Source organism: Oryzias latipes, chromosome 20, assembly GCF_053564925.1.
Source record: "Oryzias latipes strain Hd-rR chromosome 20, Olatipes_Hd-rR_3.1".
Taxonomy (NCBI): Eukaryota; Metazoa; Chordata; class Actinopteri; order Beloniformes; family Adrianichthyidae; genus Oryzias; species Oryzias latipes.
The window spans coordinates 17,333,064-17,356,895 of NC_136256.1; the positions used below are offsets into that span (position 1 = coordinate 17,333,064).

Consider the following 23,832-nt stretch of genomic DNA (forward strand, 5'->3'; position numbering starts at 1 on the left):
CAATGGGACAAAATGTGTTTTAAAAAAGGGGAAAAAAGGAAAACTATTTTGTATTAATGCATTTGACAACCTAATTTTCAAAATAAAAGCTCCAAACTTCCTGTAAATATATGTTTGTGCTTTCAGCTCATTTCCCTCTAACCATCGACAATCCCTTGATAACTGCCAGTTAAACTGGGACAAAATTACACCCCTTATTTATAAGCTCTGAGAGTGTACCTTATTTCAGTTAAACTGGAACAATAAAGAATAAAATAAAACGAAATAAAAAGAATCAAACGACTTGGCTTATGGAATGGATCTGATCATCAGAAAAGGTTAGAACACGATTAAAACGTTGGCTGTGTTTTTGTGTTGTATCTTTAAGAAGCGAGTTGTAATTTGAGCCCGGGGAGAAGGAGTCACCTCACAATTACGAACTAACCACTCTCCCTCTTCGTCACTCCGCCTCCTCTTCCTCATCGTTTCTGTAATCGAGCGCCGAGCAGCCCGATCTGCGCCTCCGCCGCAGTGATGCACGCTCCTGGTCGGTCAGGACTCCCGGTAAACGCAGATCCGTCTGGTCCGAGCAGCGAGCCGCAGCCCCTTCAGCTGTTCAGGGGGGCCGTGTTGTTGTCATTGTTGTTTACCAAAAATGACGGGACATGGCGGCGCGCCTGACTCATCACGCACGGAGCGAGCCTGGACACCATAAGCAGCCGTGAGAGAGCGAGACACAAATCATCTGAATGAAAGTCAGAAGGTGAGCCGCCGGCCGCTTCCACGCTCACATCATCCACTGCGGCTCCACGGACAAAACAAGGCCGCCGGGGTTCCTCTCACGCGCAGAGGCAGCAGCTGGATGCGCGGCGCTGCGGCGCGAGCTGGCCTTGCGGGATTTGTATTACGCGTTGTCCTCTTGACTTCAAAGCAGATCCCAATCCCTATCTGGGCTGAGCTCTTTTCGGGGGGGTAATCGACACGGCTCAGCGTGTCGTACATGGCGTTCATACCATAAGTTATTTTCGTGGGCCTATCGTTTCCTCTGGTGGACAAAAAGTGGTCCACCCGTGTTACGCAAGCGCATTTGTCTGCCGTTATAAGAAGAAAAAACATTATTATCTCCTCATATTTCACAATTATTCACATTTTGGTAGAAATTAAGTGATTGCCTCCTATGCTTTGCAGTTTGCATTTATTTTAATATCATTTTTCTGACCCTTTTAACTATTTTCAAGAATCTCATGCCTCCCATTGATAAACATGTCTTCCTAGACACATATTCACACTGCATTTCTCTTTAAATGTAACATAGGCAGAATTATTGTGTTACTTAATATAAAATACCCACACTGAGTTCATTTATAGTCATTTATCCTCCAGGGTGCTGCAGCTGCCTCCTCTTTTGTCACCTTTGCCTCCATACTGCTCCAATGAGCCCCACGTGTGTGCGTAAAAACAACCCTTCCCTCCTCTCTGTAACCATACATTCACCCAGATATTTGCGGAGCAAGCTGCTCTGCTAGAGAAAGAATGCCTATTTACAGCACACCACATTAAACATTAATGGATAACCAGCAGAGGAGGGAAAGTGGGCCTTTTAGTGACTCTTTGCGGTTCCTCAGTAAAGCTGTGTTTATTTCTTTGCTAAAACAAAATCCAATTCTTTAGTCTAGATGTTCTTTTTTTCCAGGATAATTACCTGTTTTATATAATCTCATTTAAAGTTAACTGTTTGGTCTTTTTAAAAATGCTTTTTGTGAACTATTGCCCAGTTTAAACAAGCAAGTGCGAGACAAAACTGTTTTACTTGACCCTGTCCCTGACATACATTCACTGGCCATGAGCCAAAGTTCATATGGCGGTGATTATATTGGATCGCTTGTGACTGATGGAACCGATTTCACCCAGATTTAGATGTACAGGATGTACAGGCCACAGTACAAATTTTTGGAAAGTAAGAAAATAATAGCAGCAACATTGACAAGACAAAAATGGAAGCAGTTGATAGAACTAAATGGATTGATTCAAACCAAATATTTATATATGTGTATGTATGCATATACAGTACAGACCATATACAGTACAGTACAGTTGTGTCCAAATTTTTGGTCTGTACTGCGTATGTATAAAAATGGTATAAGGCTATAAAAATGGTATTGTGCTACCATTGACAAATCAGGTTTTTTACTCATGAGTGTTGCTGTTTCTAAAGTAGTTGTGTATCTTGATGTCTGTTTTCAAACCGTTCCTGATGAAACTGTGATGCCAGTCATTCATTACAGTTTTAACAGAAAAAGTTGTGCAACAACAGGATTCGAAGGAACTTTGTTTTTTGTTTTTTTTCTGTAAAAAAACAAGTCTAAGCTTCAGGAAACATCAGTTACCTAGAGCAGCACTGGATTCTTCAAACCACTGTAGAGAGCAGGAACAATGTAAGTGCACATGGCTTTATTTTTACATTTATTTGGAAAAATCAGAAGGCTGATTTCAAAAAGTTACCTATTAAAAGACGATAAATTTGTTGTCTAGCTCACATTAGATGTTCTTTGGCTTGAAAATGATAGATTTTCATGTTCGGTGACAACATAAGAGTAAGCACTGATTTTATTCTAGTGGAGGACATGAAAAGGACAGCAACTTTAAAAATTAGCAGCAAAACCTTGTATTAATATGCTCCTCACTAGGAAATCTGATGTTCTGATGAAGTCCTTTAGCTATAAAAGCAGGTCAACACAGGATGTTTGTGATATTTTACAATAAAATGTGTCATACAACCCACATTTTTTGTTGGAAAGCCTTCTTTCGGAGGCTCGGCATTAAAATTTAAATGTATCTTTTGTTTTGTGAGTCTTTTAGAATTGTTGCTGGTGTTGAGGTTAATTATGTGTCTTCTAGCATATATTTAACGTTCAAGAGATCATAGTTGGCAGCATAAAGGTTGTCTTATCTGTGTTATTCCTTAGAGAATATTGCAGATAGTAAAAATCTCTTCTAAAAAGTAAAAAAAAAAACTATTCTTGTTTTATTTTCAACATAGTACCTATCCCTCTGGAGCAACTGTTCCTGTGCTAAACATATCAGAATTATGGGATGTTTGCTTGAAAGTCCTTCAAGAACTATCACTGCTATGATATTGTCAAATTCATTTAGTGCTTTTGTTCTTAAAATCTCTCAATACTCTTATGTGAGCGATTGATCTTTGTGCAAACTGTGTGAGATTAGCCTCCAAATATTAAACTACAGTACCTGCAAGTCATTTTCAATTCTCTACCATTACCTCCTTAAATTAAGCCATCTTTCAAAACAATATAAAGCACAGTCACACTAAATTCCCGTTTCACCGCTGCAGATTTGTCTGCTTCTTTTGGATGTGGCAACTGTTCCAAAGCCTTAACTGACTTCGCTGAAATCGCTTTTGAAACCCACTTCCAGTAGAGCCACTGCCTCTAGACATGTCCTGCTTTCTCTGCCAGTTGAGTCCATGATTCACAGTGTGAGTGTGTGGTTGTGACTCAGTGGCATTCTCAGGCTGACTCCTGCAAGCTTGAAGAGACAAACAGTCACCGGCAGCTCCATCTGTGACTGCCTAGGCATTTTTTATGGAAAGGATTTATATAAGTACACTACAAGCCTTATTGCTTGTGGGGGTTTTTTGTCCACAAACAAACAAATATTTAAATAGAGTTGCTATATTTCCATATAAATGCCTAGGCAGTCACAGATGGATATATATATATATATATATACAACAATGCAAAGATTTCCCTTTGTAGGCTAAAGGGCCCCAGGTCTCCCAGTAACACTTCCTGGGTGAACTTGTCCTGATACGTTCCTTGTTTCGTTTTTTAAGAGCAGCCTTCTGTATCAAACTGTCACCATGATAAAAGTTGTTTGTACGTTCATAGTTCTATTTTTGTTTTCACTTTTTGATGCCAACCTTCACTTAAAGGACACAAAAACATTTTATCTAGTCTATTCTAAAAATGTGAGCAAGTCTGACAAGCTTTTCATGTTTAACCACTAGGTTGAAGCATATTGAAACTAAAAAAAAAAGATCAGGTTTTACATTAGTAAAATGATTAAACTGTGCAATAAAAGCCAGGTTTCAGGAAATAATTTTTGCTATGTGGACAACATTGGATTACATATATGGGGCACAAGACGTGTGAGGACCCTCCGCCGCTTTCCCCCAATGGCCACAGTGTGTTAGCACGCCTACTCTAATCAATAAATGTGGTCTCTCCAAACAACGGGGCAACTGTGGTTTACAGGACATGGATCAATTTACCGGGCTGCTGGAAATAAACACAGTGTATTTTACTGCTCTGCTACAGTTCAGTACTGTTATTCATAGGGAAATTAAACCCCGCCCACTACTTGATGCAGGTGGATCCGAGAAGTCTTTGGGGGGGAAAAAACAGATAAGGAATGTGGTATTAAAATTTCTTTTTTATGTTCTTCCTGAAGTTTAAATTTAGTCCTTTACTCGATAATATTTTGTTTAACTGATGATGTTTATTACATAAAATTAATCTGTGTTTGAGGTTTATACTCATATAATAAAATATTTTTTACAAGTATTTTAAGACACATTGAAGAAGAATGCCTTTTTACTGTCTCCATTGGCATTGGGGCCCAGAAAAGGTTCACTCATGGCCCTGTCTGTTGGTATATTTAATGTGAATAACCTCTACACTGAAAGATCATGTGATAATACTAGGGCTGCATGATATGAGGAAAACTCGCGATATGCGATATTGGTAATTAATATTGCGATAACGATATAATTCGTGGTATATAAACAAATAGCAATAAAAACAAAAACATAATTTCCATTTCACTGCAACAGTTTAAAAATGATACTCCAAATGACCCTCGTCGACGTAGGAGGCAAACATCAAACATAAAAGGGCTCATCTGATTGATCAACAACGTAAACGGGTCCTTCCGATTGGTTAAATGCATAAAGGGATTTATTTCATTTGTTCAATATTTCAAGCTGCCATGAGTTTGTTTTAGCACATGTAAGGTAACCATTTATTGCGATTTTTGCCGTCTTTTGCGATATGCATATTGCACAGCTTGATTTCGCGATAACGATAAATTTGCGGTATATTGTGCAGGCCTAGATAATACCATCATTTTGTATTATATTTGATGTAGAAATGCACAGAAAGTATTTTGACTGACAGATGACTGTCAAATTTGATGCTTTTAGACATTTGACAAGGAAACCTAAAAACAAGGTTTCAGCTTTTTAGAAAGCAATGCCTCCACTTTTAGTGTTTTTAACGTGCCCTACTGGCATCTTAGTTTTCCACATCTGAGTTGGGATCTGGCTCAAAATGTCCTCCAATGTTGCTCTCCATTTTTGTCACACTGATAATGCGAGGTTGGGGTTGTGAGGGGCTGTGAGATAGTGGGAAAGCATGTCAACAGAGGGATAATGGGAAGTGGGGGCAGACTTACTCTGCGCCAACAGTCACGGCCACAACTCAGAGATGAATTTCTCATGAATTCCTGCCTCTCTGCAGAAAAAATGTCCTAGAAAATGACAGTTTTTTTGATTTTGGCTAAAAATAAAAAATAACCCAATGAAAACCTGAATAAAAGATCACTGGAAATGCTTTTACAATAGATCAAAATTGGTGTGAGTCTTTAACAATGATGCTAAAGACCCCATGGACCATAATTAAGTTTTCCTTTTTGTTTCTCTTACAGGATGCTCTGATAGTAGGATAGTTTTTTTATGTTCACATGTTGAGTTCACTGCTTATAAGTTTGAGGCAGAAGTTGATGTAACCTTTCTGCTTGTTTTCTTTTCTTTTTCAACCCTGCAGTTGGGTTGGATGGCCATGGACCCATTCAGCCAGCTCATCCTCACCATCTCGGTGACCAGCTTCCTGACCTTCCAATGGCTCTTCCACAGAGTCAGCCCCTGGATATCCATACGCATCAGCCCAGGCTTCCTTCAGCTCAGTGACAAGCAGAGGGTGGAGTGGAACTCAAGGTGACCTCAATTTGACTCGTGTCGGGTGGCTGTCCTTTTCAAATACATTCAGAATACAGTGGGGTTCGGATTTTGTCGGATACAAGGAGATACTGATGTGCAGCCCACACACTTCCTGTGTATCTGACTAACACCTACACCAGCTGTACAATTACAGTGTTAGCTCTACAAGTCACAGTTGTAGAGCGTTGGAAGGAAACGTGCTTAAAACCCACGTGTGGTTTGTTTTTTTTCAGCAGTTCTTCTTTTGTAGATTTCACTACTTTATCTTTAGTACACTCACACTCAACTTATAACAGTTTGACAGCAAAAATGTTTCTGTTTTTTTCTGAACCTACGATTGACTCAGACTTCCTTTTTTTCCCTTGTACTCCTTTTATTACTCATGAGAGCACTTGTAAAACTGAAACAGACACATAGGTTTCAGTAAAGTGAAACTCTGAGACTGACGGCATGGACTCCAGCTCAGGGGATCTCGGTAGTGCTCTGTGACTTTGCAGATTCTATTTAAACTCTCTTAGTGTCAGCCTTACAGACTCACTGAGTGACTGCTGAGAGCTGCAGGACTGTCTCACTCTGTGAGTGCTTCTTTGGGCCACTCTGTCTGACCCTTCTGCAATATTTAATCGCTTGGTCTAATTGGTCTGAATATATGTGCAACCATGACGGGTAATTAGCTGAAAAGCTATGACTGCTTGCCACTTCCCAAACGGTGGATTAACGCTGATCTCATTTATTGAAAAATGAGAGATATTTGCTAATTTTTTTCCTTTTTTTTATTTCCCACAACTGAGAAGACATCACTATAATAGATTGTATTTTGTTTTGTTTTTTTCAGGACGGTGTCGACGTTCCACGCGCTTCTGGTGGGATTGTTCTGTCTCCACATCTTGGTCTTTGACGATGCGGTCAATGAAAACCCAGTCTGGTGAGAGTTTTGCTGTAAACTCGGTTCTTAAATGTTCAGGAGTTTTTTCATCTTAGATCCACATGTGTATGGAAGCGATTCTGCCGCATAATTTAAAAATAAAAGTCAAAACCAGAAATGCTTTTTCATTTTCAAAATGTAACTGCATTTTTTTTTGACTCAAAATTAAAATGAAAAAGCAATCCGCCAAAATGCTTTTTCAGTTCTACTTAAGAACCGCTTATTCCGAACCGAAGCTCCCGATCGCCAAAGGTGGAAGTGCTGCTACGGTCTGAGAAACCATCATATGAATTTGTGTTTCTAGTGGTGACCAGAACAAAATAAAGGATGATGTAATTCTCACATATTACATCCAAGATGCTCATTACCCGTTCTAAGTTTTAAGTACCTCCACGGCTAATGTTTTAAGCACATATTAGCCTAATGCTAACCTGTTTTTTGGGTCCTCCTTGCAGCGAAGAAAAAAGCACTGATTTAAAAAATTTGAGCGAGCAGGACCCTAACCCTTGTGCTATTTTAGATGACCCCACCCTTACATTGACGTGTTCTATCTACCATGACAAAGGTGGATAAAGGTGGAAAGATTTCATGTAATCCATGGACACCAGTGAAGATCACAAATCATTGAAGAACAAAGGTTCAGCGCACTGTCTAGTGGGTCTAGATGACCCAACTCCCAATGCTAAAGTGCCTAGGATAGCACAAGGGTTACTAATAATCACAACAATAAAAGCACATTTAGAAGATAGATGGTTGGACCAACACGCACTCAGCTTTGTGCTAAGTGCGTGTTGGTCCAACAAGCAAACGTTTAGCATTGTTATAGCTGTTGATAGGGCTCCAGCTGTCATCGAACAGCAAAATCAGCGCAAAGCTGCAGGAGACTATCTTCCAAATGTGCTTTTATTACTGTTATGATTATGCCGCTAACACAAAGCTCCACTGCTCCTGGCATGTGTCTCTTAGCAGGCGGACACACGGAGATAGCACTGACGTCATCAACCCCCTCCCCGCTGGAAATGCTTACGAAAACGAAATGTCAAATACCATTTTCATTCTTATTTTAATTAAGTGACAGAATAAGCCGTGTTGAAGAAGGAAATGAAAAAGCATTTTGAAGGAATGCTTTTTCATTTTCATTTTGAGTCAAAAAATGCAGCCTCATTTGGCAAATGAAAAAGCCTTTCTGGTTTTGACTTTAATTTTTATTATGCTACAGAATCGCTTCCATACATGCGTGTCAGTTTTGGGCACATAGCCCAAGAGTGTAGTCCTAGATAAGCAATCCCACGTCCAACAGGTCTGCTAGACTTTGAACCTAATGAGGCCAATATGAAGAGGTGTGGGGTTGAATAGTTCAAGGTAAAGAGTTTGGAGGTCTGTTTGGGGGTTTAGTTTGGAATTCTTTTATTTTTCTGCCCAAAAATATGTCAGTGTGGCAGAGTTTAAGGTTTTGGTTTATGAGGGATTTTTTTTCTCCCAATGATGCCTTTTAAACACTGTTTTAGTACCTCGAGGGAGACGTCTGAGTCTGTTCCAGACAAAAAGAAACTTGCTGGTCGAATAAATTATCTTAACATCCAAATTTGCTAGGGATATGAATAATTTCAGGCCTGTAAATGAGAAGTGTACCCTCCTTCGGTTGATCAAAGCATGCAAATGTTTTACTCTAAGGCAGCCTTTTTGTGGAGGAGGTTGTACACATACCCCCAAATTATATTAAAAATTAACCAGGGGGGCCAAAATTAGAACACCTAATCTTGAACCAATGCCTTTCTGCTACAACTTCACCCCATCATCTGGGTTATACATTTTTATTTGAGAAGTCTGTTGGGCTTTGCTTTTGTTGGCATCGGACGGATGTTGCTAACGGCCCTATTCCTCACTCTCTGTAGAGCTGATGTCCCACCATGAGGTAACAAGACCAGACCAAAGTCAACCAATAGAAAGACGCCGAACTTTGTACTGAAGGCCGCATGATCCTATGATTGGACAGGGGGAGGGGTTCATATAAAGGATGATCATAACCAAAGCATTCTCTATTTGGAAGAAAAAATGTTTATTTTTTTGTGTTAAACTGCAAAATCTGCAGTCTGACGTAGAATATGTTGGAACGTTTATTTATTTTTTACTCATTTATGCAAGGAGACATAACAAGCAATGACAGGTGATTGTGACCATAATTTGAAGAACAGATTCTCATAAAAAATGCTGGCCAATGTTTTCTAGAAGGAGCTGGGCTGTAAAAATCTGAGCATTGTGGTAATAAAAGCACTGTCGGGTGTTGCTAGGCGCCAGGATGGACTTGTTACGCCAGCAAAATGATTTACACAATTTCTATGAAATGAGGTTCTCTGTGTTCCATAGGAATTTCAGCAAATGTTCTTTTGCCGCTTTACTGAAAACTGCTAAGCCGGGCAACAGCAGCATCAGCAGTAGCAAAAGCAGCAAAAATCACAGTGTGTATTGTGCGAGAAAGGCACATTGCATCTCAATGAAATCAGCTCAGCCATTTTTTTATTATCTACCTGCATAAAAAAGTGATATACAGTTGTTACATAAGTTCCTAGAGGATTGTAAATCTAAAAAAGCCCCCATAGTCCCAGAATTTATTTTTAGATGTTGTGGACAGGAGAAAAATATGTATCCACTTCCTTGCACAGTAAATGCTTCATAGAAAGCATTTAAGGCAGTATTACCTTTCCTAAAACACAATGGTTTTATTATGTTTTTTATATATTTTATTAAACAAGTAAATATTTCAATTGCTTACTTGCAGATCATTACATTTTTTTTCCTAAATGCCCAATTGCCGACTAAAAGGGTTCTAATTGTACATTTGTTATTTCAGTAACTGTGATTACCAAGAAAGATTTGACCCTAACTTAAGATGCCTCTAAATCTTTTTTTTTATTTTTTAAATATTACCCTTTCATGCATATAAACTAGGACAAAATTAGAAATATGTTTAGTATATGTTTGAATATTGAAATCTAGATTGTGAAAAACTTTCACAATCTAGATTTCAATATTCAAACATATGAAATATATGAAAACATATGAAAAACTTTGGGAGCCGGTTTAGCTCGTGCTGGTTTGCGGTGCCTTCCATCCGTGAAACCCAGGTTCAACTCCGGGCTGCTCCCTGTTCCCTTCTCTACTTCTATGCCGGTCCCAAGCCCGGTTGCTTTGAGAGGGTTGCGTCAGGAAGGGGCGACCCCAGATGGGAAAAGTCGAAAGAGAAACAACAGATTGTGAAAAACTTTGATGAACATGCCTTTTAAATGATAAAGTCTGAAATCCATGTCCTGGATTTGTCCTTCTTGGGACCAAATTTGAAAGTTTTAGTGACTCAAGCATCTTAAAACTAAGTCAATTTTTCAATGTTTATTTAATATAAATATATATTTTCAATAGGGGAGATCCTACACTGGTGAAGATTAATGTTGCAATCACAACAGGCTACCTCATATCTGGTAAGAGTGTTTTATTTTTTAAAGACTTGTTTATGGTTGAAGGTCTTGGCCACATCGATGATGCGTTTTTCCCCCCCCCTTCTTTTCTTTTACCTCTGTCTTCCAGATCTGCTGCTTATATTTTACTATTGGAAGGCGATAGGCGACAAGTTTTTTGTAGTTCATCACCTGGCAGCATTGTATGCTTACTACTATGTACTGGTGAGTGCCCTATTGTCCAATAGCAGAACGTGCAGGCAAGATGGGAAGGAGACAACCAAGGGTGAACAGCTGTGTCCTATTTAGTTGGGTCTTGTGTTATCTACTCATTCTACAACTGCTTTCATGCAGCCACTTGTCTCAGAAAATGTAGGTTTGATTAAAAAAAACAAAAAAGGTGAGGTAAAGTTAACTTATGTTAACTCAGCTGAAATAACCTTTATAATCACATCAAACCTTATCTTATTCTATTTGCTTATCTGAGACAGTCTGTTCTGGTTTTATTTGCCTGTTAAAAAGTACAAAGATGTCCACTTGATGTTCTTGTTGTTAATTCACCTGCTAGTAGTAATTTGTAACTTTTATTACTTCAAATTGTAGGATGTTTTTTTAAAGATTGCTATCAAAATGTATCAGGTTTGGTAATGACTGCTTTCCAAACAGGAAAAAAAAAACAATATTTTTCATAGTGTCAGTATGGATCTTTAAAAAAAAAAAGACCCTGAGAATATCTTTGGCATCTATTTGATCACCTCAATGCTTTTTAGCCTTTTGCCTTGACCCCAGCGGAGTACATCCAGCCCACACTGTTCACTCTTGGTTCAATCTGGTACCCTCTAGGTCGCCAGGGTCTGTCGCATAATGACAGGAAATGAATGACTATGGTAATTTTTGCATGGAATGCTCAGTGATGGTACTGGCTGATGACCCTCCCCCTCCTCCCCTTCTCCCCTTACCCCTGGGAATTTCTGTGCTTCTGTTTGTTTTACTGCCCTCTCCCTTTGACATTGTGCCACTCTAATGTCAGCTGAACTTTTCTGAGCTTAGCACAGCCGAATGCTGAACTGTAACCACTGTGTGCATGCTGGCAGCTCTGAAGCCTTCTACTAAGACAGGATTCCTTTTCTTGTTACTGTGCATGCCAGAAAATAGTAATTAACTTTCTTAATTACCATTTCTGTTTACCTGCAGCCTCTTACACCTGTCTATTTGTTCCTCTTAAACTCTTGGAGATAGGTCGGTCTGTTTTCAGGTCTGTTCTCTCAGTTCAAATAATTTAGCTAAATTTGCACTTTTGCCAAAAAAGGCTCCCAATTCATTATTAGGAGCCATAAAAAAGGAAAAAAAACTTCAGTTTTTTTTTTTGCTTTACACTGTGTTGCATTTGACTTTTTCAAATCTAAGATTGGCAAACTACTATAAAATATTTGATAATAGCAACACAGAAACATAAATGTAGTGGTATTTCAGCAATTACCGTAGATACCTCGTTTTCTTTTAAAGACGGTATCTTCAGACTGCATTTTGTAAGGTTATGAATGCTCACTGACAATAAAAGAGGGCTGCAAAACTGGAAGGCATTAGACCAGCCTTTCATTTCTAGAACAATGTACCTGAAGCATTTAGGTAAATTCAATTCAGCTGGCCATACTGTTACTGGACACTCATGCCTGTTTCCTCAGACTAGACTGAATGTCCACACGGAACAGTGGATAGTGGCAGGACAGGCACTTGGAGCCACGTTTAAATATCGTGCAAATATTTTAGTAAATGTACATACAGTTTTAATGTTGTTTTCATTTATTTTCATTTTTTTGTCCTTGGTGACATTTGTTACATGTCTAGATCTTATTAGTAGATGTGTTTAATGTGTTGAATGTGTTTATGTCAAACGTTTTACTCCCAAGTATCTAAAAAAAAGTAAAAAGTTTAAATCAAAGTTTATATTTCAAAGTAGTTTAAAAGTAGAAGTAGTTTTATTACTAAAAAAGATTTTTGGGATTTTTATTGACTGAGGTATTGAACGACAGTCTGTCTATCTTTGTTTTATAGGTCTAACCTTATTAACTAGCTGCATGCTTTCTCATCAGTTCGTGTTGCTTCTTACTGCTTCCAGTTTACCGTGGCTTTTTTTTCCCTTCTAATATTTCTGTCTGTGTTCTTCGGTGACTATTAATGTGAACAGCCCCTGTTCAAACCTTACATGCAAAAACTACCAACATCAAGTTGAGTTGTGTCATTCAAGGTCATACAAAAACTAACAAAAACTGGTTTTTGTGCATTCACAGAGCAGGTCTTGATCTAGTTGGGGACTTCTTTTATTCCTGTCTTGTCTGCTGTTATTGCTGTTGTGTTGTACTGAGCAGATATGATGCCCAGTCACAGTATGGACTTACCAGTTCCTAGATGTACTGGCATTCTGTTGCTAGGTGGAGTTAAATGTGGGGCACAAACTGCAATGCAGATGTTCCCTGTTTGTGTTACATAGTAAGTATGTTTCACTGACCAACATCTGTTTCAGCCCTCGTGGTAAGTATTCAGTCACATGCTGTCAAAGTCAGACTGCTTGCCTTGAGTTGTGTGTTCTCTGTGGATGTTTTGGTGAAACTGACGTTCTGACTTGACTCAGCACTCGAGAGTCGAACTTTTAGAACCCAATCTTCTTAATACACCTTTCCAGTCAGAGTTTATAACTCAAATATGTTTTTATGGCCATCATTTTACTTTGAGTGCTGCGAAACGTTCCACTCATTTTTCAAGTTAGATCAGGTCCAGACTGGACGCCCTGAGAAAAAATGTCTTCATTTATTTTTAATTGAGCAGTCGCTTAAAGCGGCAGGACATGGAGGAGAAAGCGGACCTGATCTAGCAAAGACAGACAAATGACATGTTTGGCAGTTCAACATTTGTACTCTGCATGGCTTTTGACTGCTCCCCCTAAAAGTGGCTGGCTTGATGTCTACTTGTAAAATCTGTGTTAGATCTGTGATGGTTTTCTTTATCAGTGTCCTGTCTCTTTTGTTATAAAGTACAGAACAACTGCATTGTATGTTTAATGTATTTCTGGGTTTGGGATAAAACAGAACAGGTGAGCTGGCATAAATGTGTTAAATGTTCAATTTAAATAAATTAAGAAGTACAATAAGAGGTTGTGGAAGATTGCCAGATTTTACATTTTTCATTTTGGACTCAAGTTCTAATAATTTCGAATGCTATTCTGGTACTCATGCATTTTATTAATAACTTCCCCCACAGTTGAATGGCTTAATAGAACTATTAATAATAGCTGGTGATGATAGTCTCTCATTTCTTATAACTTGAACTAAACTAGATGCTGTTTTGTGCAGTTTTTACTGAATAAAATTACATCCACGTCCTACAACACGTCACCTTCTAAGGTAAATTAAATACACCTTTTTATCCTCACTAATTATTTTTACTTTAATATAACCTTTTCCAAAAGTAATAATATAAGAACTGGACTGAGTGACTCCTCCCCCTTATGTTCCAAACAGGAAGTACCTGCTGTCTCCAAGAAGCCAAAATCCCATAGACTCCTATAGAGAAATAAACCGCTTTTACTCAGTCATTCTATTTGTCAGAATAACTATTCTAATTCTGCTACCTTTTTTCAACATCTTCTTGATAACCCTCAATTTTTTTAATTATATTTTTTTCTGTAGTGCAAGTTATTCAATTTATAAACTGACCAATCAGATGCCTCGATAAAAGTATATGGTACGTTCAAAGTGACAGGTTCTCCCAAGTCTGCTTCCAAATGGTAGGGGTGTGGCCTTCCAACAAGCTCACTCCTAACTGGCTGGACTGGTTGCCATAGAAATGTTGACTTAGACCGTCTGGCTCCAACATGGTGGCGTTCTGAATTGACTTTATTTGGCTGGACTAATCCATTTCCTATGGGTGATGTCACACTCACTCGATTCTTACAGATAGTCAGAAGTCATGCACGTTAATGCAGAGAACTGAAGTTCTTTCCGGATAAGCTTTACCGTGAACAAATGACTCGTTATTTTATAGAATTCTTAATGCTAGCTTTTCTCCTCGTTCTTTTAACTGCTCACCACTATTTGGAGGTTAAAATTATGTATAATAAGCATCATTTTCACTTGGAATCATGCTTATTGATGCTGTACCAATGTAACACACATTGCCACAAATTTCCCGGGGGTTTCTTTTTATGTTTGAGGGTATTTCAAATTTCAAATTGGTGGTGTTGAGTTTAGTGACATAGCTGGGGGCTGGTGGAAATAAGTCTGGAGATTAGCAGGGCATTTCCTGTACAAATAAAGGGTTGTCAGTATGAAGTTAGATTTAAAAAAATGAAAACTTCTGACAAAGTTGTCTGACATTCTCTCCTTTCTGACTAAATTTTTAATAGAAAGCGATTGTGTGACTATTTTAAAAGGAAAAGTTGTGTGCAAATGAAAATAAAAATCTTCCAAATTCGAGCGGCATGAGAGCGAGGCCCATCTGAGGATCTGGAGAACCAAGGTAAAGGTTTTGGGACATTTTGGCCTTTTTTTTTTTCATGAAGGCTGTTCTTCAGTCTAAATTTTTTCATGATTCATAGTGTTTTTTCAAAAGGGGAAGTCTCCTGTTGCGGTTGCCATATTAAATGCCATATTAAATTGTATTTTGATTATGCTACGTGTTGTTTTAGGCCTGATCATCCTGAGCAGGACAAGTTTTGGGTTTGAAACCACTTGAAGAAATAGTGGTAAAAGGTGTCCCGATGTTTGAGTCAGATCTGTATTTGTACATGACATCGTTGCTGGTGCTGCCATGCTAATCCGAATGGCCTAAAGTCTTGTTTTTGCCCTGTTCATGTTTTGTTGTCTCTTTTTGCTTACCTTGTTCTTCCAGGGCCAAGGAATGTTGCCTTATTTTGCTAACTTCCGCCTGCTTGCAGAGTTTTCTACACCATGTGTGAACCAACGGTATGCATTTCCTGTTTTAGTTTGATCTTTTTTCTTTTTCTAAAAGAAAATCCAAAAAGTAACATTTGGTAGATAACAAAGAGCAGACCGGTAGAGATGCTGTGAGCTGATGAGACCAAAAAAAGAGTAAATGCTGCCCTCTACTGTATTGGTGAACCCGCCCAGACTCTGATATTACAATCATAAGCCAAGACCAGTTTGACCATGTTGTGCCGACAGCGCCACAAGGGGTTGATTCCACCATCTCTCTGGCTCCACCTATAAACTCCTTTTACTGTTGTGCCCAGGCACAACTAAGACCTAGGCCAATACAGTTAGGGGGAGGCACAGCTCACAATCACCGCACCACCATCCCGTCAGTCAAGGGATCAATGCCATGGCAGACCTCTGCAAGGCTGGTGCCCAGGGACTGTCCCAAAGCGATCACAGCCTCCAAAAGACCAATACTTTAGTTTCAGATAGACCAGGGGTCGGCAACCGGCGGCTCCGGAGACGCGTGTGGCTCTTTCATCCCTGTGCTGCGGCCCTCTGTGTTTTCGTAAAATAACTGTCATGTTCTAAGATTGTCGTGGTGCCTTTAATACCATCAGGTAGTGCGAGCGGACAGGAGGAAGAGAGCAGCGGGAGTATGCGGAGGGTGTGTGTCTGCAGCTGTGAACGCCGACCAGAGTTTGTAATTTGATGGAAAGTTTTTCTGGAAAGACAGTCAGTGGTGATCTCTTAGGGATACATGAACGCCCCCCAAAAAAGCCTTTTTTCACCCTCCTAGACTAAAACCACCCATTTACGCATAAAATTAATTAAACTTGGGGCGCCCCTACTATCCTGTGACCTTGCTGCTACGATGACCGTATGTTGCGTTGTCTTTGTAAAACACGCTGGAGGGGGGCTTCAGCGTGCACAAGGGGGAAAACTACAAACAGGTAGAGAGGCGGGGGCGGGGCTTAGACTCACCGCTTATGATTCCAGACCCGCAACAAACTAACAGCTCCTTCCTAATAAAAAATAGTTGTCATTCATAAAATTAATATAATGTTTTGGGTTTACTGGATTTAAAGAAAATAAATAAATAGAAAGGAGTCTGCATCAAAGTGAATTTGTTTCCATCATCTCACTCATCTTAACTCTGGGTTTTTGACAGACGGAAAAGTCTGTTGAAGGTTGTGGAAAATGGACAAAAGATCAAAGGAAACATCACACTCATAAAGAATAAGAAATAATTAAAATAAATAATTAAATAAATATCCTGACAGCATTTTGAATCAATACAAGAATTGCCCATGAACTATCGCCAAATATCGGCAAAAACATTTTTTCTAACACTCCTAGTGTTGCGGCTCCCTGTGCTTTCATCTCAGTGGGAAACTGATCCAAATGGCTCTTTGAGAGGTACAGGTTGCCGACTCCTGAGATAGACTATAGTACAGCCTGACTAGTGCGTTGAGATCAAGATCTACATTTCAGACCCTGGGGATGTTTAGTCAAACATATTTGCTGCAGTTTATCCCAACAAAAAGGCTAATAGATGCTTTCTGTGAACACATTTGCAAATGCAGTTGGCATTGGTATTTGGAGGATAGTTTATAACTTTGTTTTTAGATTTTGGTAATGACTAATGTTCTGCAAGGGTTAGATGTTAAATTATGAGGAGAAAATAAATAGTCTGTAAGTAAAATCAGCTTAATATCTCAGACTCCCTGTATTTTATCTAAGATGTTACAATTTTATAGCTTAGAAATTGCTTTGGCTTCTGCAAAACCCCTGCTTTGGTTAATAATGAAATATACAGCTGTCCGTAATATTACTAGTTTTTTAAACTCTTTAACCATTTTAGATTCAAACCTTCAATCAGTCAATGTGTTAAAGCAGACATTTCAAAATACCATCCCAAAGTCAGAATGTTTTATATTTAGAAGGTTTTACATTATATTGATTAAATCCACTGTCAGCTGCATTTTTGCTATGCATAGCTTGTTTTCTGCAAGTACAATTTTTTTTTTTTTACAAAAAATGTAGAATAAAATTGGGTCATCTTTTCAAAAGACAAATTGATATGAAGCTTATCAAGTCAGAAAATCAAATTGTCATTTTTCTGAGCAGCAGACATACAGAAAACATCATATGTTCATTGTAATTATCAAAGTTTTTTGGATAAGCCCCTAAAATGTTTTCTATTGTTCCCTTAATGTTTCAGTTGGTTCTTTGAGGTACTGGGTTATCCCAAGTCCTCCCGACCCAACATGGTGAATGGGGTCGCCATGGCAATGGTTTTTTTCATGGTCCGTGTCGCGGTCATGCCCGTCTACTATGGTCGCATGTACGCCGTCTACGGGACCGAGGCCTTCTACCTGGTACCCTGGGGAGGCCGTGTAGCCTGGATCTGCTCCAGTATCTGCTTGGACATCATGAACATTATGTGGATGCATAAAATCGCGCGTGGCTGCTACAAGGTGTTGCGGGCAGCACAACGAAGCAAATCTGGAGCACCTCAGGAGAACGGGAAGGCGGATTAAGGGAACCAGGGTGTGTAAAATGCCACAAAATAGACAAAGTGAAAATACTGTTCAGTGCAATGTGAGTAGCAGTTTGGACTTCCTCATTGTTTGGACTTATGCTACAATAGTAGCAAACCCAGGATTGCAAGTCCGAATGTATCGAGGGAAACCCGTATTTTTTTTGGTTTATTTTTGGGGAAAAACAAAGACAGTTGAAATGAACTGATGGACCAGTCGAAGTGGTCCTCCCTAAGCCATGATTCGACCTCTAAGCAATACTTTCTGTGCATGGCCAATTTAAGATCTCTTACATGGTTTGAAGATACTAAAGAGGACATTTGGGGACAAATGGACTTAGTCCAACAACAAAAGTTTACTGACCTTTACATACTTTTATTTTGTATTAATACTGGTGACTAAAGGGTAAAGATGGTAAAAAGTAACTTAATGAATTTATTTAAAAAAGGTTTTGAGGGAACTCTGAAGCATAGAGTGATTTCACAACGATGGTAAGTGCCATTAAATGTTTGTCCAATGCTAAAGACTTAACAGATATATAAATACATGACAATATTACCCTATATGGAGAAAGTCTGAATTTTATAGCTCATCCTCGGTTCTTCATTGTCTTTTAGCCAGTCATTTTGTTTCCAAGTTGTGGTTGCCTTTTGCACGATCGCTTTTAAATTAAAGATGTTTAACAGGCGTCTGTGTTTTGTATGAAATTATTTTTTTTTTCTCTTGTACAAGTTGAGGTATTTTTTGGTTTCAAACAAATAAATTGTTACCTGTTTTAATTGAGACATGGATGTATAAAGCCCCTTTTAAAATCATGAAAGGAAGTTTGAGGTTTTTGGTTGAGTTTGAACTCTGATAACAAGACATTCAAGATATAAGTTTTAAATGATAACGGATTGAAGCTGCCGTAGGCTTATTGATCCTTCAAGTCGAGCTTAGAAAACAATTCATTTTACTTATTTTTTCGAATTTCATTCACGCATGCAGATGGGTAAAATGTCGATTCTAGAAAACAAAACAAGATTTGAATCAGCTCCTTTGTCTTGTCTCATTGAGACCTCAAATTTACACATGTATTTATGATAGCTTTTAGATATGATTTGATGTGACGGGAAGGCTGTATGAGTTCCAGATCCCTTCTGATTTAACCGTTTGATTGCTGTGTGAAGGAGTATGTTTGTTTTTTTTATTAGAAAACTGCTACCTTTAAGGTTCTCATCATGTTGGTGACAAAGTATTTTGTTTTTCTTGTAACAATGAACACAAACCGTTGAGTAAACACGCTTTTGTTAAATATGATACACGTCCAATTTAAAAAAAATCAATCCAGCGATAATTTATGATTCATACTTGAACTTTCGTTGTTGTTTTTTCTTTGGGGCTGTTCATTAAAAGCTTCTGTCATATGTATCGACACACAAAATCAGGATACAAGGATTGTTTTTAACGTATGCCTTGTTATGCTCAGAGTTCGATTTTGTTGCCTTTGTAGAACAACATGATTGCACAGTAAAAACATTGAATCCATCTCCTCACATAGTTAAAAACTTTTATTTCCTTTCTGATTTTTTTCTTCTTCTCAAAATCTAATACTTGTAGATTGTGACTGTTGGGTTTTTTGCATTTTTAAAGTAAGTAATGATTTTGTTTCTTTGTTTTGCCAGTGTTTTTTTCCTATTAAGTGCATCATGAAATATGCTGGATTTTCCTATTTTTTTCTTAGTTTAAGTGTTTAATTTAAAGTTTCTTTTCTCATTTTGAAACTTTTCACAGTATGACAAGAGTCTGTTCAGTTAGGCATGTTTCAGCAATGTGAAAAATGTTTGATTATTCCTGCAAAACGCTTTTTATTTTTGTATTTGACAGCTGATTTGACCTCCCAAAAAAAATCTATTTTCTCTGTGAAGAAGAAGAAAAAAACTCATCTGCCAATATTTCGCTGGGGTTAAAGCGGAAATCATGCTACAGTTTCTGGACATCAGGCTCCATCTGATGCATTCAGGGGCAGTCTTTGTTCAAGCTCCAGCATGGTCAACACAACTGTCTTAAGCACCTTCTGTAACTGCATGTGGAACTGCATGGGGATTGCACTGTAAGCAAAATAACATATACACTTATGAGACCAAGTTTACTCTTTCTTTTGCTTTTTTCAAAGTACATGTATATAATGTTTATTTAAACGTTATTCTTGTACTGTGCTACATGACGTAACCCACAGATGATGATGTGATGATAAATCAGATGTAATCTAACATTCAGCACAGAAATTGTTATTGAGGGAATACTTGAAAAATGAATCGGCGCAGTTCATAGCAACATGGGCGGTGCAAATAAACATCAATCTTACAAGCGTCTTGCATAAAATGTGTTATGTTGTCTTTCGTTCATTCCAACAAGATGATGTAAAACAAATGATTTGTTGTTTGATGACGGAAAACTGATGCTGCATTAACTGTTAATGTTTTTAACCTTGTTTCAGAGAAGTGCATGAGAAAATGTCTTTATGAATATAATAGAAAATATATTTGAAATTTCATGATCTCTTGACAAATTAACTTTTGTTGAACAACAACTTTGGAAAACGTATCTAAAGAAAAACAAACACCAATATTTCTTGAATTACCAGTATTTTTCTTTTGCACCTTTTAGAGGATTTTTGTGATATTTTAAGCAAATCTTTGTGATACTTGAGATTTAACAGGTTAAAGTTTACTAGTAACATGTTTATGATGTGTAACAAATATTGCACTTCTGAGTAGATAGTGTAATTCAACATAAGTAATAAAAACCATTTTATATGCTGGAAAACTTTAGCTGAGATAAGCTTGGAAACCACGAAGAGACCAGAGTCACTCAAGGACTGATGTCAGGCACTAGAGGGCAGTACTGTTCTCTTTATGTTTGACCAACTGCTCAGACAGAAAAATGTTTTGTACTAATTTCCTGGTACTGATGCCTTATATGGTGAAGAACTATGTTTTATATTTATTGTGTTTTTCTTATGGGGTTTGGGTCACAGGAGCAGATGTAACAGCTGCTTCCCTCATCAAAAACTTGGAAGTTAATTTTATTAAGTATTTATTAAGTATTTTATTAAGTATACTTGGTATGCATTTTCTCAAGACCAAGTACATGTGGTGTAGAAAGTATATTAACTGAATACTTCTTCAGACTAAACTGGTACATTTTAAGTTTACAAAAGGATATAAAAAGTTAACTTCAAGTATAGACTATGTTTACTTGTAGTATACTTAAATCGACTACTTTTTGGTGAAGATTAGCAAGTTCTTTCTCCCCATCCTCTTCTTCCAGCTCTACTTTGGGGAAACCGAGCTGTTGCAGGCTGAGACATATTCCCTTCCACTATGTCTGGGGTCTGCCATCCAACCCTCATCCCAGTCGTGCTCAAAATTCCCTTACTGGATAACCGTCTGGTGACATTTGTGACTAATGTTTCCCTGGTTCTTGGTATGGAGGAATAGAGGATCTATGTTTTTCTAGATGGCTGAGCAGGTTCTGAGCTTCATGCAGGCTGTTTTACGCTCAAGTGCAATCCTTGCACCCAAAGCTAAAAGTTATGGCTATGGAAGCTAACATTTCTTCCACTGTTTGGTTGTATAGAGAACAGTTTGTGATAGTTGTAAATGGAATTTGTGATGAATGGGCTGTGAGTTGAGTCCAACACTATTCAAACAAACAAACAAAAACATAAAACTAGTCTGTTTTTTTTGTGTTGATAAATCAACTTCAGAGACTTTAGTCCCAACAATTGGTAGTCTAGTCCTTAGGTCCATATCATTGACTGTATATGAGAACTGTACCCTCCCCCCCTTGCATTCCAAACAGCAAGTACCCACCGGTTCCAAGAAGCCAAATATCCATACACTTTTATGGAGAAATAAACATCTATTTTTTTTTTAACATGATCTTGCTAATCCTTATTTTTTTCATAATATTTATTTCTATAGTGCAAGTATCTGGTCTCACATCGAACATTGGAAACGTTTGACAGATTCTCCCGAGCGCGCTTTCAAGTGGTATGGGGTGTGGACTTCCAACAAGTGCACTCCTGATTGGCCAGATTGGTTGCCATAGAAATGTTGACTCAGACCGACTGCTTACTAAAGATTTCCAGTTCCAACATAGTGGCAGACGGAAAGCAAAAAAATGGTGACTGAATTGAGTTTATTAGAACTGCAGGCAAGTCATTTTCTCTGTGTGTTTGATGCGTCACACTCACTCGCTCCAGTTCTCATATAGTGTGAATGGTCCATTTACAGGCCTTGCTTCTTCAATTGAAAGTTTCTTTGGGAAGATCTTTTAAGTGTTCCCACCGCTGACAACATCCCCAATAAAAGTCACCACTTGCACTGTATTTTCATTTTGAAAACGCTTCTACACATGAGGCTTACCCTCAGCAGAGGCTACATTACTCCTACTACTCCTACACCCCTCTTTACCTCTCCTCTACCTACAATTTTACAAAACAAAGCTTCCTTCTTAGCTGTGCTGCCTCTGTCAGCTGCAGTGTCCATGATTAAGTTTAAAGAGTTTAGCCATGACAGGCAGACAGTTCGCTGGCGATCTGGTTAATGCCAGTTGTCTAACGTCTGACTATTGTCACGTGCACATGTGGTCATCACATTGCAAAAGTGCAAAATCAAAGGATAGCTCGGGTATGTTACCCCATTGCATTCTCAAGCTACCCTTGAAATTAGCCAGCAAAATAAAGAAACCCCTAAAGAAGTTACTCTCTAGCACCCCCTGCAGTAATTCAAGTGAGGTTGGGGAAACTGAACGGATGTTGGGGGCAAAGTCAGAAGGCAATCCCTGACCTATATGCTTAGGAAAGCAACCAACAAACACTCTAATATCCTGACTCTAAGGTGGGAGAGAGAGGAGTCCAAGTTGTCCCAAATAGCTCCTCACCTTTCATCCCGGATTACTGGACTTTGTGGACTTGGAAACTTTTATCATTCTGTAAAAACCGGATAAGATACAAATTCTAGGTAACAGATAAAGGTTTTCCTGTAGACCCCTACATTGAACTTAATGAGTTAGTGGGAGATCATCAACAGATAATTCATTTACTGCCTTTAAAGTGACAAAAACACCAATTAGATTGTACATATCTTTAAAAACTTTGTGATAATGTTTCTGTTCTCCTTATCAATGTAACATGTCATACGAAGACTCTTCCTAAAGGAGCTTGTTGGCATTAGAATACACTTAAAAACAAGTTACTGCAATCCATTAAAGTTTATCTTCCCAAATGTCATAACGCAGCGATCAAAGTGCAAGAACAGTAACAAATTAGATCCCTGCAGGCAAACTTGATCACCTGATTTCTAGGTGAGACCATGAACTTCAGAGAATTAGAAAATATTGCTCTCAAAGATTTTAAATCCTTCTTTTTTGAGTCATTGCTGTGACACAATAGAATTTTACTGATACAAACAATATATTTTTATTGATTTCCAACACATTTCAGTTTGAAAAAACTGGATTTTTTTCCCCCCCAGACATGTGTTTTCTGTATGTGTGACACGAAATTTAAAAGAAAATAAATCATAGTAACATTTAGACAATCAAAAAGGATTCAGGAAGAAAAACATTGTCTTCACTTTTAAATTCCCTGTAATACTGTTTGATGACCTTAGCTATTAAGAAGTAGTGCAAACACTCACCCACCCACTAATCATTTAGTGCAGTAGAAAGCAATACATGTTATACATCTTTGGTAATAGAACAGAATCAGTTTGTAAGGATTGTATGTCCTGTACTTTTGTTGTTGTTTTGTTTGTTGTCAGTTGTGTTTTCTAGGTTTTTATCATTCGTTTGTTTTCAGGTTTTGTGTTTTTGTCACTGTTACACCAAGTTGCTGATTATCCACAGCTGTTTTGATTTAAGTGAATCAACCTCAGTGTATTTAAGTGTCTGGTTTTCAGTTTATTATTGTCAAGATTTTTTTATTTTATTTATATTT

At 38.2% G+C, this 23,832-nt stretch overlaps 1 protein-coding gene across 1 annotated transcript; it reads left to right on the forward strand.

The window, feature by feature from the left end:
• The first annotated feature begins 389 nt into the window (after window positions 1-389).
• Window positions 390-20,210, forward strand: LOC101161349 (TLC domain-containing protein 4-B). Its single transcript, XM_004081220.5, has 7 exons — window positions 390-742; window positions 5,823-5,992; window positions 6,831-6,920; window positions 10,338-10,396; window positions 10,503-10,597; window positions 15,260-15,333; window positions 17,528-20,210. Exons 2-7 carry the CDS (start codon window positions 5,832-5,834, stop codon window positions 17,844-17,846), a joined length of 798 nt encoding a protein of 265 aa, XP_004081268.1. The 5' UTR covers window positions 390-742; window positions 5,823-5,831; the 3' UTR covers window positions 17,847-20,210.
• Window positions 20,211-23,832: the final 3,622 nt, after the last annotated feature.

Excerpts from the sequence above, each read along its gene's own strand:
- LOC101161349 (XM_004081220.5), top strand. The coding sequence starts at position 5,832 with ATGGCCATGGACCCATTCAGCCAGCTCATCCTCACCATCTCGGTGACC. Across the intron at positions 5,993-6,830 it reads AGGGTGGAGTGGAACTCAAG|GACGGTGTCGACGTTCCACG; the intron begins GTGACCTCAATT and ends TGTTTTTTTCAG. Across the intron at positions 10,397-10,502 it reads AACAGGCTACCTCATATCTG|ATCTGCTGCTTATATTTTAC; the intron begins GTAAGAGTGTTT and ends TCTGTCTTCCAG.